We start from the raw sequence: 14,897 nt of genomic DNA on the forward strand, positions 1-14,897 counted from the left end.
GGAAAAATCTTATCAATTATTCTCTGCGTACAAATTATTTTTCCATATAAATCTATACAAATAATTTTATTTTAATTCACCTCACGCACCTCTTAATTTAACTAACTTTTTAATCAACGCGCGAATATATAACTACCTTTTTCGAAAGAATTTCATTTCCGTTTTCGAATTTTCTCAACGTTTTCGGTCTACATTCTCTTCCATCTCTGGATTCTTTGCATTTCTCTTCGTTCGCTCTCTACATTTTTGAAATCAAGCTCTAAAATCAGTTTTGAACAGTTATTTCATTGTTGAAGATAGTGAATAATTCAAGTTCAGATTGTCATTTGAACTAGAACGAAGTTGATTATTGTTTTGAATCCAATCAAGTGGCTGCGGTTCAATTCTAGTTAATATTTTTGTTAGTAGTTTATGATTCTGTAGGTGAATAATGTTGTTTTTATTTGTGAAAATTGTTGTTCATCGTTGATGGTTTCAATTGAATGTAATGTAAAAGTTATGCATTAAAGAAAATATTTTTCTATATTTGCAGCAAAGTTTGATGTAACACGAAAATATTTGAGTGTATTTTGTTATAGAATTTTCTGTGTATGTGTGCTTATAAGTTCTGCATAATTCAAAACTCTTCTTCTCCCTACTCCTCATCTTCTGCTGCTTCTTCTTCTTCTTTTTCATCATCATCTTTTTTTTTCTTATTTATCTTTTTTTTCTTGTTTTATCTTCTCAAATTTCTTCTTGTTTTACTCTCTTAATAAGAATAAAAACAAAAAAAATCAAACAAAGAAGAAGAAAAATACATAATGGTGCAAAATTACTTGAAAGATGATGAACTTACATTCATTCAACTAAAAGAAAGAAAGAAATAAGGAAAAGAAGAAGAAGAAAAAAAATGCAGCATTAGAGGAAATATTTTTCTGTATTTGTAGCAAATTTGGGTGTAACACGAATATATATTTAGATGTAACACGAAAATATTTGAGTGTATTATTTAAGAATTTTTGGTGTATGTGTGCTGATAAGTTCTGTATAATTCAAAACTCTTCCTCTTCCTCCTCCTCATCTTCTGATGCTTCTTCTTCTTCATCTTCTTATTTCATTTTCTCATAATTCTTTTCGAATTTAGCTTCGCAACTTCCTTCACTTTTCGCGACGATTTTCAGAGATTTTTGAGAGATTTTGATCTTTATTTGAATTTTGAACATTGCAGTTTTGATTGAGGAAAAAGAACCGTTTGAGTTATTCAAGAGTCAGGAAAGCGCATGTTTACACGCAATCTAAACTGAAGGTCGTTTTTATTGAGTTTGGGCCAACTTGTATAAACTTATATATCAAAAAGACTTGTATGTATAATAGATTTCATATCTTATATAACCTCTTAAAATTCTCCAAAACATCATTTAAAAGTAGATGCAATTAATTTTTTTTTGGTGACTTGATGCAATTAATTAATGAAGTCTTTAACTTTTTTCTAAAAAGAGAAATATTTTATGTTCAACAAATCCTCTTACATATATTATTTTTTAATATTTGTTAATAATATTTGAATCTTATTATTAATAATTAAGAATTTGAATGAGCTAATTTTGTAGAGCAAAATTATGGAGCTAATTCTATAAACATCAAGGAATAATGTATTAATTCTCCCCAAATGATTTTTTTTTTCCCATCCCCATAACTCCAAATGAAATTGCAAAAAATAATAACTAGTTTATCACTCAAATTAAACAAAATCTTGGTAGAAAACAAAATCCTTCTAATTAATTACTAAATAAAAAATTGATTAATTTTCATATTTCAAGCCATTATATATTAATGTCTTTTTTCGTTTGCTTTATTACATATGAAAGAGGATTGTATACTATATTACTCTTTCTAGAAGTAGTCAATTCTATTATTCTATTACATAATAATAAGAAGGATATTTAAGAAAATCTGTTTAAAAGAGATAAATTATTTACCTTTTTAGTAAACTACACTAATTTTTTTTCAGGTTATCAAAGCCTAAAGGCTGAAATTTTCCTAATATCGCAAGTAGCTAAATAATCCTTATATATATTTTATAAAATATGCAAGGGAATTAAACCCTATTATTTATTATTATATTACTTTCATCTTCAGATTTTCTAATGATTTGTCCGTAAGAATAAATAGAAAATGACACTTTCCAATAACTGGGTAGAAAATCCATCACTTATGTTAGAACGTTGCCTAAGATTGTTGTTACAATTGGAGAAAACTTTATGGTCAAGGCAGTTAGGACCTACACTGAGTAACATATTAAAACTCAGAAAAGATCCTCCAAGAAAATGTTGAAATCCATGGATGCATTTTTGGATTGATGTACAACACGTTAGGTGTAGTAAAGTAACTAATAATGATTGTAAAAACAGTTTTAAATTCATTGATGCATAAAAACTATAAGAAAAATTTTAAGTGTACCGAAAACACCAATGTTCCAATCATTTTAACTGTTAATTTTAATTAATATATTATATATATATTTTTTATAATTCAGATCAACGGATAAAACAACTGGAGCACCAGTACTCCCAGTGCACTTGAAATGTTTCCTATAACAACATATATGCATTTCTTTCTTAGGTGACATAATTAACTGACACTAATCTAGTCATATGAAGTCACTTGGCTTAATGGTCTAATTATTTTGTAAGTTTTTATAGTTTTATTAAATTTTTAATTAGATCATTCTAATTTAAAACATTTTAATTTCTAGATCCTTAAAATAGATAAAGAATTTTAAATTAAGTCTTTATTGAAAATTACCGTTTACATATAACTAAATAATCTTAGAATATTTGCTTATGTGTTTGGATTTGGGATGAAATATTCTTAAAATGTTCTTCTTTTTTTTTTCAACTGTTAGTATGGATTTAATTAAAATTTTTATCTATTATATTTATAAATTAAAGATCTAATTATAAACTTTTAAAAATATTAAGAACTTAAATAAAAGTTTAGTGAAATAATAAAAACATATAAAATAATTGAACCTATATTTTTAGCTCTCTCCTTTATTATTTTTTAATTCCTCTAAAATCTCATATCATGGACACATTTAAAAAATTTAAATCAACAACGATGATGAAATTTTTTGTGCAATCAATAATTTTGAAAAAGGAGAAAAAAATGGTGCGAAATACCTCTAATTCTAAATTAAATGAGTATGTAGAGACTATGTCATTTGAGTTATAGCTCGTTGGCGAGTGTGTGTTGATATATATGTCATTTATTCAAACAATTGCATAGAATTATAAATTTAGTTAATAAAAAACACCATTAATTTTTTTTAGATAAACCCAAATTTAAAGAAATTGTACATAATGCATGGTTGATTTGTCAACTTCTTATTTGTTGATAATTAACTAAATATTTGTACTATTAAATATTAATAATCAATTCCTTAATTAGTTTACTCAAAATAACAATCTTAGAAGCTAAGATATCAATTTTTTATGAAAAAAAATTAATAATTTATGTTACTGATTCCAAGCTAACTTTTTTCACTTACCTATAAGGCTATATAACTTTTAAAGTTTATTCCCACAATCACATGAAGAAGCCACATTCACTATATGGGCCAAACTTGTATTATGAATCTGTCACTATATACCCTAACAGTTTAAATCCGTTGGAACTTAACTATCTTAATGTGCACTAAATTCAAACCTAGAAAAAACCAAAGTAAAAAAAATTTAACGTGCATATCAAATATTCCTAATTAACTACTTGCTTGATCCATCTCCCCTCTTTCTAAGTGAAAAAACCACTTTGCTTATTAGTATCACTAGTCTACATTTTTTATAATATATATTGTTTTAATATTAAAGGAGCAGGGTTGTGTTAGGTCTTCGGCAACCAACATAAAAATATAGCCGAACCCCCATGACATGAATCAAAGATATTATTGCGCTAAAGCTAGGTCGTTGCCCGGAAGCAACGCGCCGTATGGCTTGAGTACGGTGTTAAAGCAAGAGCCGCTGCATCGGTGCCCGGATGTAGTGTTAAATGAGCAAGGGTTCTCGCGTTTTCGTGAACGGACGAGGGTAAATAAGCTAGTTTACAAAGTAAAAGGTAAAGGTCGAAGCGACAGAAGGTTGAGATTTGGGACATGGAACATAGGCACTCTAACAGGAAAGTCCATGGAGGTGGTGGACACCATGACAAGGAGGAAGATTAACATTATGTGCCTACAAGAAACGAAATGGGTTGGTGCAAAGGCTAGGGAGTTGGATACTTCTGGTTTCAAACTTTGGTATACAGAAAAGGTGAAGAATAGGAATGGAGTTGGAATAATTGTGGATAAGCAGTGGAAGAAGGACGTAGTGGATGTCAAGAGGGTGGGAGATCGGATCATCTCTATCAAACTTGGGGTGGAGGGAGGTGCTTTCCATGTGATTAGCGCATATGCACCGCAAGTGGGTTCGGATGAACAACACAAGATAAGGTTTTGGGAGGATTTAGAGAGTTTGGTTCAAGGCATACCTTTGGGAGATAAGATTTTCTTAGGAGGAGATTTAAATGGCCATGTTGGGAGAGAAGTGACTGGATATGGGAGTATTCATGAGGCCATGGTTTCGGGGTGATCAATGCCGAGGGTAAAACTATTTTGGACTTTTTCTCAACTTTTGATCTTCTCATCGAAAATACATGTTTTAAAAAGAGAGACGAACATCTTATAACCTATAAGAGTGGCATGACAAGCTCTCAAATCGACTTCTTCTTGTTGAGGAGAGTCGACCGGAAATTTTGCATTAACTGTAAAATTATCCCGGGAGAGAGTTTGACAACACAACATAGGGTGCTCGTCATGGATTTTCGCGTTGAGCAAAAGTTGAGAAAAAGACATCATACGAAGAACCTAAGGACGAGGTGGTGGCGGATGAAAGGTGAGGAACAAAGAAGCTTCCTAAGACGGGTAGGAGAAGAGGCAAAGTGAGATGGGAATGGAAGCGCGGAAGAGATGTGGAGGGAGATGGCAGAAGTTATTAGTAGAACAGTAAAAGAAAGTTTTGGTGAATCTAAAGGAATAGGACCAAGAGACAAGGAGTCCTGGTGGTGGAATGCGAGTATACAAGAAAAGATAAAGATAAAAAGGGAATGCTTTAAAGAGTGGTCTTTATGCCGCAATGCAGATAACTGGGAAAAATATAAGGCGGCTAAGAAAGAGACAAAAGTGGCTGTAAGTGAAGCAAGAACAAGAGCATATGAGGGTCTCTACCAGTCTTTGGGCACGAAAGAAGAAGAAAAAGGTATATATAGAATCGCAAAGAGCCGGGAAAGAAGAACGAGAGATTTGGATCAGGTTAAGTGCATAAAGGATAAGGATGGAGAGGTGTTGGCTCAAGAGGAGAAGATTAATGAAAGGTGGAAGAACTACTTCTACGAGTTATTTAATGAAGGACAGAAGACTCTTCCGAACCTTGGTCGATTATGCACAAGGGAAGAAGACCAAAACTTTGAATACTATCGAAGGATTCGAGACTTCGAGGTAAAAGAGGCTCTAAAGCAGATGAAAAATGGCAGGGCAGTAGGACCTGATAATATCCCGATTGAGGTTTGGAAGGGTCTTGGAGAAAAAGGCATCAACTGGTTAACCAAGTTTTTTAATGAGATTTTAAGGTCAAAGAAGATGCCTGATGAGTGGAGAAAGAGCACCTTGGTACCTATCTACAAGAATAAGGGGGATATACAAAGTTGCGGAAACTATAGAGGGATTAAGCTTATGAGTCATACTATGAAGTTATGGGAAAGGGTGATAGAACGGAGGTTGAGAAAAGAGACACAAGTAACAGAGAACCAATTTGAATTTATGCCAGGCAGATCTACCGCTGAAGCGATATACCTATTAAGAAGGATGATGGAGAGGTATCGTAGTAATAAAAGGAATCTACATATGGTGCTTATTGATTTGGAAAAAGCGTATGATAGGGTACAAAGGGAGGTCTTATGGAAGGTTTTAGAAAAGAGGAGAGTAAGGATCGCATATATTCGGACAATTAAAGACATGTATGATGGGGCCACAACTAGTGTGAAGACTCAAGGTGGTGTGATAGAGGAATTCCCTATTGGTATAGGATTACACCAGGGATCATCCTTGAGTCCATACCTTTTCACATTAGTCTTGGAAGTACTCACAGAGCACATCCAAGAGTCTGTGCCATGGTGCATGCTTTTTGCCGATGATATTGTCCTTATGGGAGAGTCAAGGAAAGACCTAAATAAGAAGTTGGAATTATGGATAGAAGCTCTAGAAGTGTATGGTCTGCGCATAAGCCGTAGCAAGACGGAATATATGGAATGTAAGTTCAGTTTGAGAAGGAAAAACCCCAATATAGAGGTGAAGATTGGAGAAAACATCCTACAAAAAGCTAAAAGTTTTAAGTATCTTGGGTGCATCATACAGGATAATGGAGAGATTGAACAGGATGTAAATCATAGGATCCAAGCAGGTTGGTCAAAATGGCGGAGTGCATCTGGTTTTATATGCGACAAAAAAGTGCCTTTAAAACTTAAAGGTAAATTCTATCGCACCGCTATAAGACCGGCTATGCTGTATGGTACGGAGTGTTGGGCGGCTAAAGGGGAGCACGAACATAAGCTGAGTGTGGCAGAGATGAAGATGTTGAGATGGATGAGTGGTCATACGCGATTGGATAAAATAAGGAATGAAGATATAAGGGAGAGAGTTGGAGTAGCACCCATTGTGGAAAAGATGGTTGAATCGCGTCTCAGGTGGTTTGGACATGTGAGAAGAAGACCGATAGAACACCCAATCAGGAGGGTGGATGAGATGGAAGATGGACAAAGAGCGAAAGGCAGAGAAAGACCTAAGAAGACCATTCATGAGGTAGTCAAACGAGATCTACATGTAAACGGTCTCTCTATAAACATGATACATGACAGAGTATAATGGCGTCGTTTGATTTATGTAGCCGACCCCACTTAGTGGGACAAGGCTTTGTTGTTGTTGTTGTTGTTGTATTGTTTTAATATTAGTATTTTCTGAACAATCAAATATGTATTTTTTTGTTTTGTTAATAAAAAATATTTTAAATACATAATTAATTAATAACAATTGTATTTTTATAAGAGTGTCAAAAATATTTAGTGTATAAATAATATTTTTTCAAAAATATTGCCACTTAATATGCTTTAGCCTTTAAACAGTGAATTTCTCATTTTCTTGTTTCCATGGCACTAACTTCTCTTGCACTTCAAATGCTTTATCTTTTTGGTTATTTTCACCCTTTTACACTTTCAAGGTACAAAAATTTTTCTTTTAATATGTCCATTCGTTTGGTTGATATATTTTTAGACCATTATATCTAAATATAATTTATATCCAATATATTAATTTAAGAATATAGCAAATTTTCAATATAACAATTAAGGTAAATACTCATAAAAATATTTTTACATGAAGATGACATTATGAATTGTTAAATGGTTTGATATGTCTGATTGAACCATCTAACAATTCGCAATGCCACTTTCAAGAGAGTATCTACCCACAATTAAAAAGTGTACATTCTATTTTTTCCATGATATGTTATCATAGTAATTTATCTGTACGAGAAAAAATCTTAAACGGCTCTTGACAATTATCTCGAAAAACAACGAGATCCTCAACTAAAAAAATATCTTTTCTGGTCTCCTAATCTTTACTTTTATAAGACTGATTAGCCCTTCTATTAATATTCTCTATCTGTATTAACAAAATAAACCTACATGGTATGTTAAACTGTTGATTTATTCATTAAGAACCAACTAGAATTAACAAATTCTTTTTTGTTGAAAGTCTCGTTGTCTTTTAAAAATAATTATCAAAGTCATTTAGTTTTTTTTATTATCTTTTTTAAATACATTAGCTAAATTTATTATGTAAAACTAAAAAATATTAATAATTTTTAAATTATTTTTATTTATAAAAATTAAACAAAAAATATATTAGTAATTAAAGTAGAGTTTGTTTTGAGGTACTGAGACAAAGACTGAGAGACTGAGACTCAGTATTGTGTTTGTTAGTTTAGAGACTGGTACTAAAATTTCTGTCTCTGTCTCTAAAATTTCAGTATTTTAGTACCTCCAAAAAGTAGGGACACAGGGACTAAAATTTTTAGAGATGAAGACTGAAACTTTAATAACATTTTATACCTAAAATACTTTCATTTTAATTAATTAATTCCAATTTTATCTTTTGTGCAAATTAAATTAGAGTTTTATTCTTGTTTCAATTCCTATCTCCCATTTTGCACCAAACAGAATACTGAGATTTATTTCGGTCATTGTCTCTTAGTCTCTGTCTCTCAGTCTTAGTCTTTCTATCTCTGTCTCTCTACCAAACGCTACCTAATATATCACGTAAGTATGTTTTGAAAAAATCATTGACAAAAAAATTAACTAATCTCACGAAGCTAAATATCAATGAGTAAAAAAAATATATTTTTCTTTTGTTTGAAAACTCGTACTCATTCAAAGACGAAGAAATTGTCAGGACATGGCCGGGTCGGGTATTCACTTTGTATAGCACCGTTATCAAACTATAGATGCTTGGCTCATCAAGCGCTTCAAATTTCAATGCAAGATTTTTCAAAGCCATAATCAAACTACTTTCATGGCCATCACAACCAGCGAAAACAGATCCTCTAAAAGATGTGTTAAAAAAAGTGAAGACAAAAAATACAAATTAAGAACAAAATTTATTGCTCATTTTTTTTTCTCACAAAATTCCAAAAATAAAATTTACTAAAATTGAAAGGAAAAAAAAAACTGCTTTTAGTTTCCCATTTAGAAACTCCATAACAATACTTTAAAGTTTAAACACAAATCACAAGACAATATAACTTTGACAAAAACCAGACATGTTATTTCCCCAAAATACATTTGTTAATGTACTCCAACAACATGCCTATAAGATGTTCTATTCAAAGCTAAAATAACTAGAAGAAAAACAATAGAGTTTCACCAATAAAAATATAATCATGCTACCACAAAGGATAATCTTTTGTATAAATATGCAGTCAATAATAAAAACATAAAGGAAAAAAAAAGGAAAATTTGAAAGCACTATCATAATCTGATACATGTACCTCTACTGTACAAGAAGAAACTCAATATATATATATAATATTTATTAGTAGCTTAAAAGACAAAGTTGGCAAACAAAACATAAACTGGAACATTATTTTCCAGTTCAGAAGACTCCTATACAAAAGTGCAAACCCTTTTTAACAAGAGAAGGACAAAGAAAGGCTCTTCTGAGCAGAAAATCCAAGTTTTCATGGATACAAAAGATTGTTTTTCATTTATCAGCGTTGATTCCGAATAACCGGACCTTGTGCATATGGGGGAACTTCGCGATCACTAGGACCATCACTGCCACGGTATTGAAGAAGAGCATCGGATTTTGATAATCGGTTGTATGCGAGGCTATCAAGTACCTGATAAAGACGCCAAAGGAAAAGAAAAGAACAAATAGTAAAATAATTATTGAGTTCTAAATCATGTAAGTTCTCAAGATAATTAAACACGAAATTCAAATTACAAAGACGACAGAGTATAATCGCCGCCAAAATCATGCACAAGTTGAACTTTGACTACGGGCCAAAAAACTTTCGTGTTTATATATGCAGCTACTCTAGAGGGGGTAACATAACAGCACGAATCTTTAACCGCCCCTTAATTCCCATTATTCTATGTACATAACACCATGTTTGGTAACTGTCTTAGAACAGAAATATAAAAGACATTAGGAGATACAATCATATATGGAGGAGACAATTAGACGAATAAGCAAAAAGTCTTTGTCTTCGGACAAAATTTGCCCAATTTTCTACCCGCCAACAAAGAAGGGACAGTGGAGCATGGAGACAGAGAAAAACACCAACCATCTTGTGTCTCTATTTTCTATCCTAAGACACTTTGCCAAACACAGTCTAATAGATGTGGGCTGCTGCTGGAAGTAATGAATGTAAGTTGAAAGGTCTTAGCTTGCATTATAAAAGCAAAACCTTAACTTTGTATAATAGACCTTCTTCCCAAATCGGCGATCAAGAATGAGCAGAAAGAACTTTCTTGATCGAGAATCAGCCCATTAGGTGTTTTCTGCTTCTTCTTCGCTTAAATTTTCTCTATCTAGAGGTAGAATCCTATGATTATCTAGAACTGTTGCCTTACACCGAAGTCTCTATATGAGAATCTTCCATGTATCTTGTTCATTGATCTACTTGACATGAAAAACTGCTGGCACTTTCGGGTATAAGGTGCATAAAATATAACATATAAATATGAAAGTGCATAACACTAATATAATTGCAGAAGTATTAAGATTTGATCTACTTGATAAGATTTGATCTGTGTACTGAAAGTCGCAAGAAACACTCAGATAGAGAAGCCACAAGGTGGGAGGTGAAATAAAATGAAGATGGAGAATGAAGAAGGTGAAGAAGGATAGTTGAGAAATAAAATGAAGATAACCTTGCATGTAAAAAAGATAAGGAAGGTGAAGAAGGGTAATTGAGAAATAAAATGAAGATGACTGTGTAAGTAGAAAAGGAAGAAGGTAAGAGTAGTTGAGAGAATTGATTGCACAGAGTAGTTGAGAGAATAAATTTTGCAATCAATTCTCAACAGTAAGAATTGAAAGCAAAAGCTAGAAAATATTGCTTTCAAAATCATGTTGAAAAAAAATCATCCAAACAAGTTTGGTCCAGCGTTGAACGTGCATTCATGCTGCTGAACGCTAAACCAAACATACACTTAATCATCAAAATTACAGTTGCAAGCCATGTGGTATGCCTAAACAAAACATTAGGTCCAACTGCAGAGGCCATGAATCAATCCCTTGGAAAATCTCTCTCACATCCTCAACGAAAACTCTTGGAAAACCAATTTCTATCACACAGAACTTAGGTCATGAATTTTTAAACAAACAACAGTAATTTCGAGTGAATGCAGCTTATCGATCTACACCGTCCAATCCCCCAGTTAATAAAAACAAATTAAATTGGAATATCATCTCAAGATTCATTTCGAACAATTAATTGCCTTGGAAGTTATTGTAGCAGAAGTTATGAAACCAAAAGGAGGATACAAAGTTTAACATATAAAAATACTACTGGCATGAAAGCATAACATATACAAATATACGACAGCAACCAGTATGGATAATTCTTGAGTAAACCACGAAAAATGTTTCCGAATTGCAAATTGCTGACGACATACCCTCAAAATATTTAAAAATGCAAACAAAATAACCAAAACCTACAATTTATTTTGTAAGTGGAAAATGACTTTTATACTATAAAGCACGAACACTTCGCTGAGTTGCCGTGTCCGCGTGTCGGACACATTTCGAATACGACACTCACCGACACTTGTCCATATGCGTGTCTGTTGTGTCCAACAGTGTCTTAATAAAAAGCAAAAAAATTCTTCTCCGAACACGCTTGGACACCTAAATACTATCACGCGTCAGCCTATCCAATCTTATTCTTAACATATATTCTTGAAATAAATTTAGATATAGTATATATTATTATTTATTAAAACAAAAATTATTTTAAATACTTGATATAATTAAAATAAGACATTAAAAATAACTAAAAAATTAATTTATATTTTAATATCAATAAAATATCAAAATATCATTACGATTTATCTAAAAAATACTTTATATTTTATATGTATACATGTCCCCGTGTCTTATAAAATTTAAAAATTCGCGTGTCGGCATGTCCCACTGTGCATCATAGCTTTTATATTTGGCAAACCACTAGTGCATTTGATCTAAATTTTATGAGAATATTTGGATAACTATTTAGAAAAATACATTCAAAAATCATAACCAGATTTCGATCTCTAGACTTTCTTTTCATTTTTTGAAAATATTTTTGGCCATTAAGATAAAAAATACAAAAAAATATTTGCTTGGCGTAAATTCACCAAATTTTGATGATAAAAATATCCTATTTTTTGCTAACCAGTCTTGCGAAAAATTACATCATAATTTGATCTCTAAAGTCCTTTTTGAAAATATATGTTTAACGGTTAGGTATTTGTCGCGTTTTAAAATATTTTGCGGCATTTTTGCCTTTAACAAATATGGAGGGTATTTTGCCAGCAATTTAATCAAACATGGACATTTTGGTGGTTAAGCACATCTGCTATTTATTCATTAGATAACAATATCTCTCCTTTTTTTTTGGGTGGGGGGATTGTATGCATAAATTGACACTATGGAATCAGCAGAACCAGTACTTGAAATATGAGAACATTATCCATTATCAAAATATGAAAATGCCAGGTTGCAAATCAGAAAACTTACAGCACCAAAGGAACAACAGTTAGAAACTTCCTGTTGCGAGTGAGCTGCTTTCCGTTGTCTATCTGCTCCCACCAAGTCAGCCTATTGTAGATCCCCTGATCATCTGCGAATGGAGTTCCTTTCTTCCAGTGAAAAAAGTGATAAGTTACCTGACGGAAACAACATACTCAATCAGGCCGTGTAGATAGACATTAAGAGAGACCAAGCATGGTTTAGGAAGAAAGTAGAAAGGTCAGAGGCAGAGGGTTGAGAAGAGGTTAAAACTATAACTGCATTATAGGAATGCAATGGAATGCCAATTGCAATATATTGCTAACTAATGGTTTCATTTAGCTTTATTATCAGCAATGTTTATTGTGTTCACCAGTAATGAAAGAAAAAAATCTCAAATGATAAAGCTAAAAGCCTTTTCGCAAGTCACATATTAGTTCCACTCTTGTTTCACATTCCCGGCAACTAGTGTCCTAGGCACGGGAGAACAAGAAGGAAAAAAACATATATAGAAATAGAACAAATCGTAGATTGCGTGTAATGTAAACTAGGAAGTGGGGCAACCCTATACATGTAAAAGAGAAACTGGATCAAAATACATTATTTATGTCGACTTTTAATCCCACATCATTATTTGCAAGATGATAACTGCCGCATAGATGAGTTAATAACAAGTAGTTATGAACAAGTAAAGTGTTTTTGATTTACGAAATCTCTACTCTCTTAACATTTCCGCATATTAAGAATGGAACTACGAATAAGGTTTTGTCTTTGCATTAATACAAGGTTTGTTTGGGTTACCTTATTTGCATTCATGACATGTATACAAAATTCTTCTAAGACACCTTTCGAGTAAGAAAATGTTATTAATATCCCAAAATATATTTTATAACCAAACACAAACCAACTATGAATGAATCACAGAACCCCACCAGCTCAATCAACTACCTTCCAGCTGATATAGCAGCATTCAATTTGTCATCTTACAAAGCTATCGAGACACGAAAACTCAAATATTCAATCATCAAGACGAACAAACATGGATCAATAAATTCCTCTTATAAAACCCTATTCACCAATCACAGAAGAACAAAGAGAGATCAATAAAAACCAAACAACAAACAACATACACGCTCAACCAAAAAATATATGTATTGATGCGTGAACTTAAACAGCAAGCTTTCCACATTGATTTTCACCACTTTTTTTCTTTTCCTCCTAGAGAACCAAAAACAACCAGCTAAAAATCATAGCTTAAACGTTCTGATTTCTGGGAAAACTGAAAAAAGCAGCTCAAAACTCCTCTCTCTCTCTCAAACAAATCCTATTTCTCTCTCTTTCTTCATCCAAATCCAATAAAAATAACAAACAGAAAACAATAACACAATCTAAAAACTAAACACCATGAGTCCAATCAAAACAACATCAAAATCAAAATTAAAAACACAAAACAAAACAAAACAATAGATAAATTAAAAGGATGAGAGAGCGAGAGAGAGAGAGAGGAAGATACAGCGAAATGAGCGAGATTGACGGTGGTCCAAGCCATGCCAGGGGAACAACCAAAGACGGAGAGAACAAGAAGCCATGAGAAGAACAGGATTAAGATGTACGTTGTCCAGACGCCAGGGTACGTGAACCACTCCGTGTTCCTGTTCAGATCCGGTGGTGGCACCGCCTTCACGTACAGATTCGCCATCAAATAGTCACGAATTTGAGGATACCCTTTTGGATTTCGATGCTGAAAGCTTCAAGCTTTGGTGGATTTTGATTATGGGGTGTGATGGATTGTGATTTGGGGGATTGGAGAAGAAGGGTTGTTGTTGATACAAAAACCCAGAACGTAATTAGACTTTTCTTTTTTTTTCTTTTTCTTTTTCCCTTTGTGTTACTAATAAGAAAGTTCTTTTTATTTTGCTAAAATTATTTTTAGTCTTATTTATCTATGTGTCGTGTGTGTGTTTGAGATACTAAATATCAAAGATGGCGTCTGCGTTGGGGGTTGGGATTAGGGATGGAACGAGCCGAGATTTAGCTCCGCCGAATCTGGTTTATATTGTAAATAGATAGTTTAAGTGTTTGTTTGTGGATATTAAATTGATAAAAAAAAAAATTTTATTTTTTGATATGTTTAATAAATTTTTAATAATAAAAATAAAAATATTAAAAAAAATTGGTGACTAAAAACATTTCTTTTAATTAGCTATAATTTATATATTTTTTTAAAAGATTTAAAAAAATATTTTTTACATAATAAATAAATAAAAAAATATTTTTATTTTATTTTATTCAAACATAATTGATAAATAAAAAGATATTTATACATAAGATATTTAAATATAAAATTATTTTTATTTTTGTTAAAAATCTTTTAAGAAAAGATTATTAAAAGAAATTTTTTTCTAAACATAGCGTCCAAATAAGTCCTAGCATAAATCTACTGTTTCTTATAATCTTTTCTCATACTAGAGTCTGGCTTGTTTAAATATCGACAAATTCACGAGTCTATTTAAAAAACTTTTTTCGTGTAAAAACAAAAAAGACCTATTTTATGAATTAT

The 14,897-nt window shown here is 32.1% G+C and overlaps 1 protein-coding gene and 1 long non-coding RNA gene across 2 annotated transcripts; one reads left to right on the top strand and one right to left on the bottom strand.

The window, feature by feature from the left end:
- Positions 9,062-14,335, bottom strand: LOC107623820 (ORM1-like protein 3). Its single transcript, XM_016326205.2, has 3 exons — positions 13,851-14,335; positions 12,347-12,495; positions 9,062-9,461 (listed from the first exon to the last, which is right to left on the bottom strand). The coding sequence occupies exons 1-3, from the start codon at positions 14,034-14,036 to the stop codon at positions 9,323-9,325; spliced, it is 474 nt and encodes a 157-aa protein (XP_016181691.1). The 5' UTR covers positions 14,037-14,335; the 3' UTR covers positions 9,062-9,322.
- On the top strand, positions 9,423-10,710 carry LOC110268655. The gene is made up of 2 exons (XR_002356934.1): positions 9,423-10,582; positions 10,614-10,710. It is a non-coding gene; the product is annotated as an uncharacterized LOC110268655 (long non-coding RNA).

The sequence above is a fragment of the Arachis ipaensis genome, chromosome B02 (assembly GCF_000816755.2).
Source record: "Arachis ipaensis cultivar K30076 chromosome B02, Araip1.1, whole genome shotgun sequence".
NCBI lineage: Eukaryota > Viridiplantae > Streptophyta > Magnoliopsida > Fabales > Fabaceae > Arachis > Arachis ipaensis.

Coding starts and splice junctions, on each gene's coding strand:
- LOC107623820 (XM_016326205.2), bottom strand. CDS start 14,036: ATGGCGAATCTGTACGTGAAGGCGGTGCCACCACCGGATCTGAACAGG. Junction 12,496..13,850: donor TCAATCTCGCTCATTTCGCT/GTATCTTCCTCT, acceptor TGTTTCCGTCAG/GTAACTTATCACTTTTTTCA. Junction 9,462..12,346: donor ACTGTTGTTCCTTTGGTGCT/GTAAGTTTTCTG, acceptor CGTCTTTATCAG/GTACTTGATAGCCTCGCATA.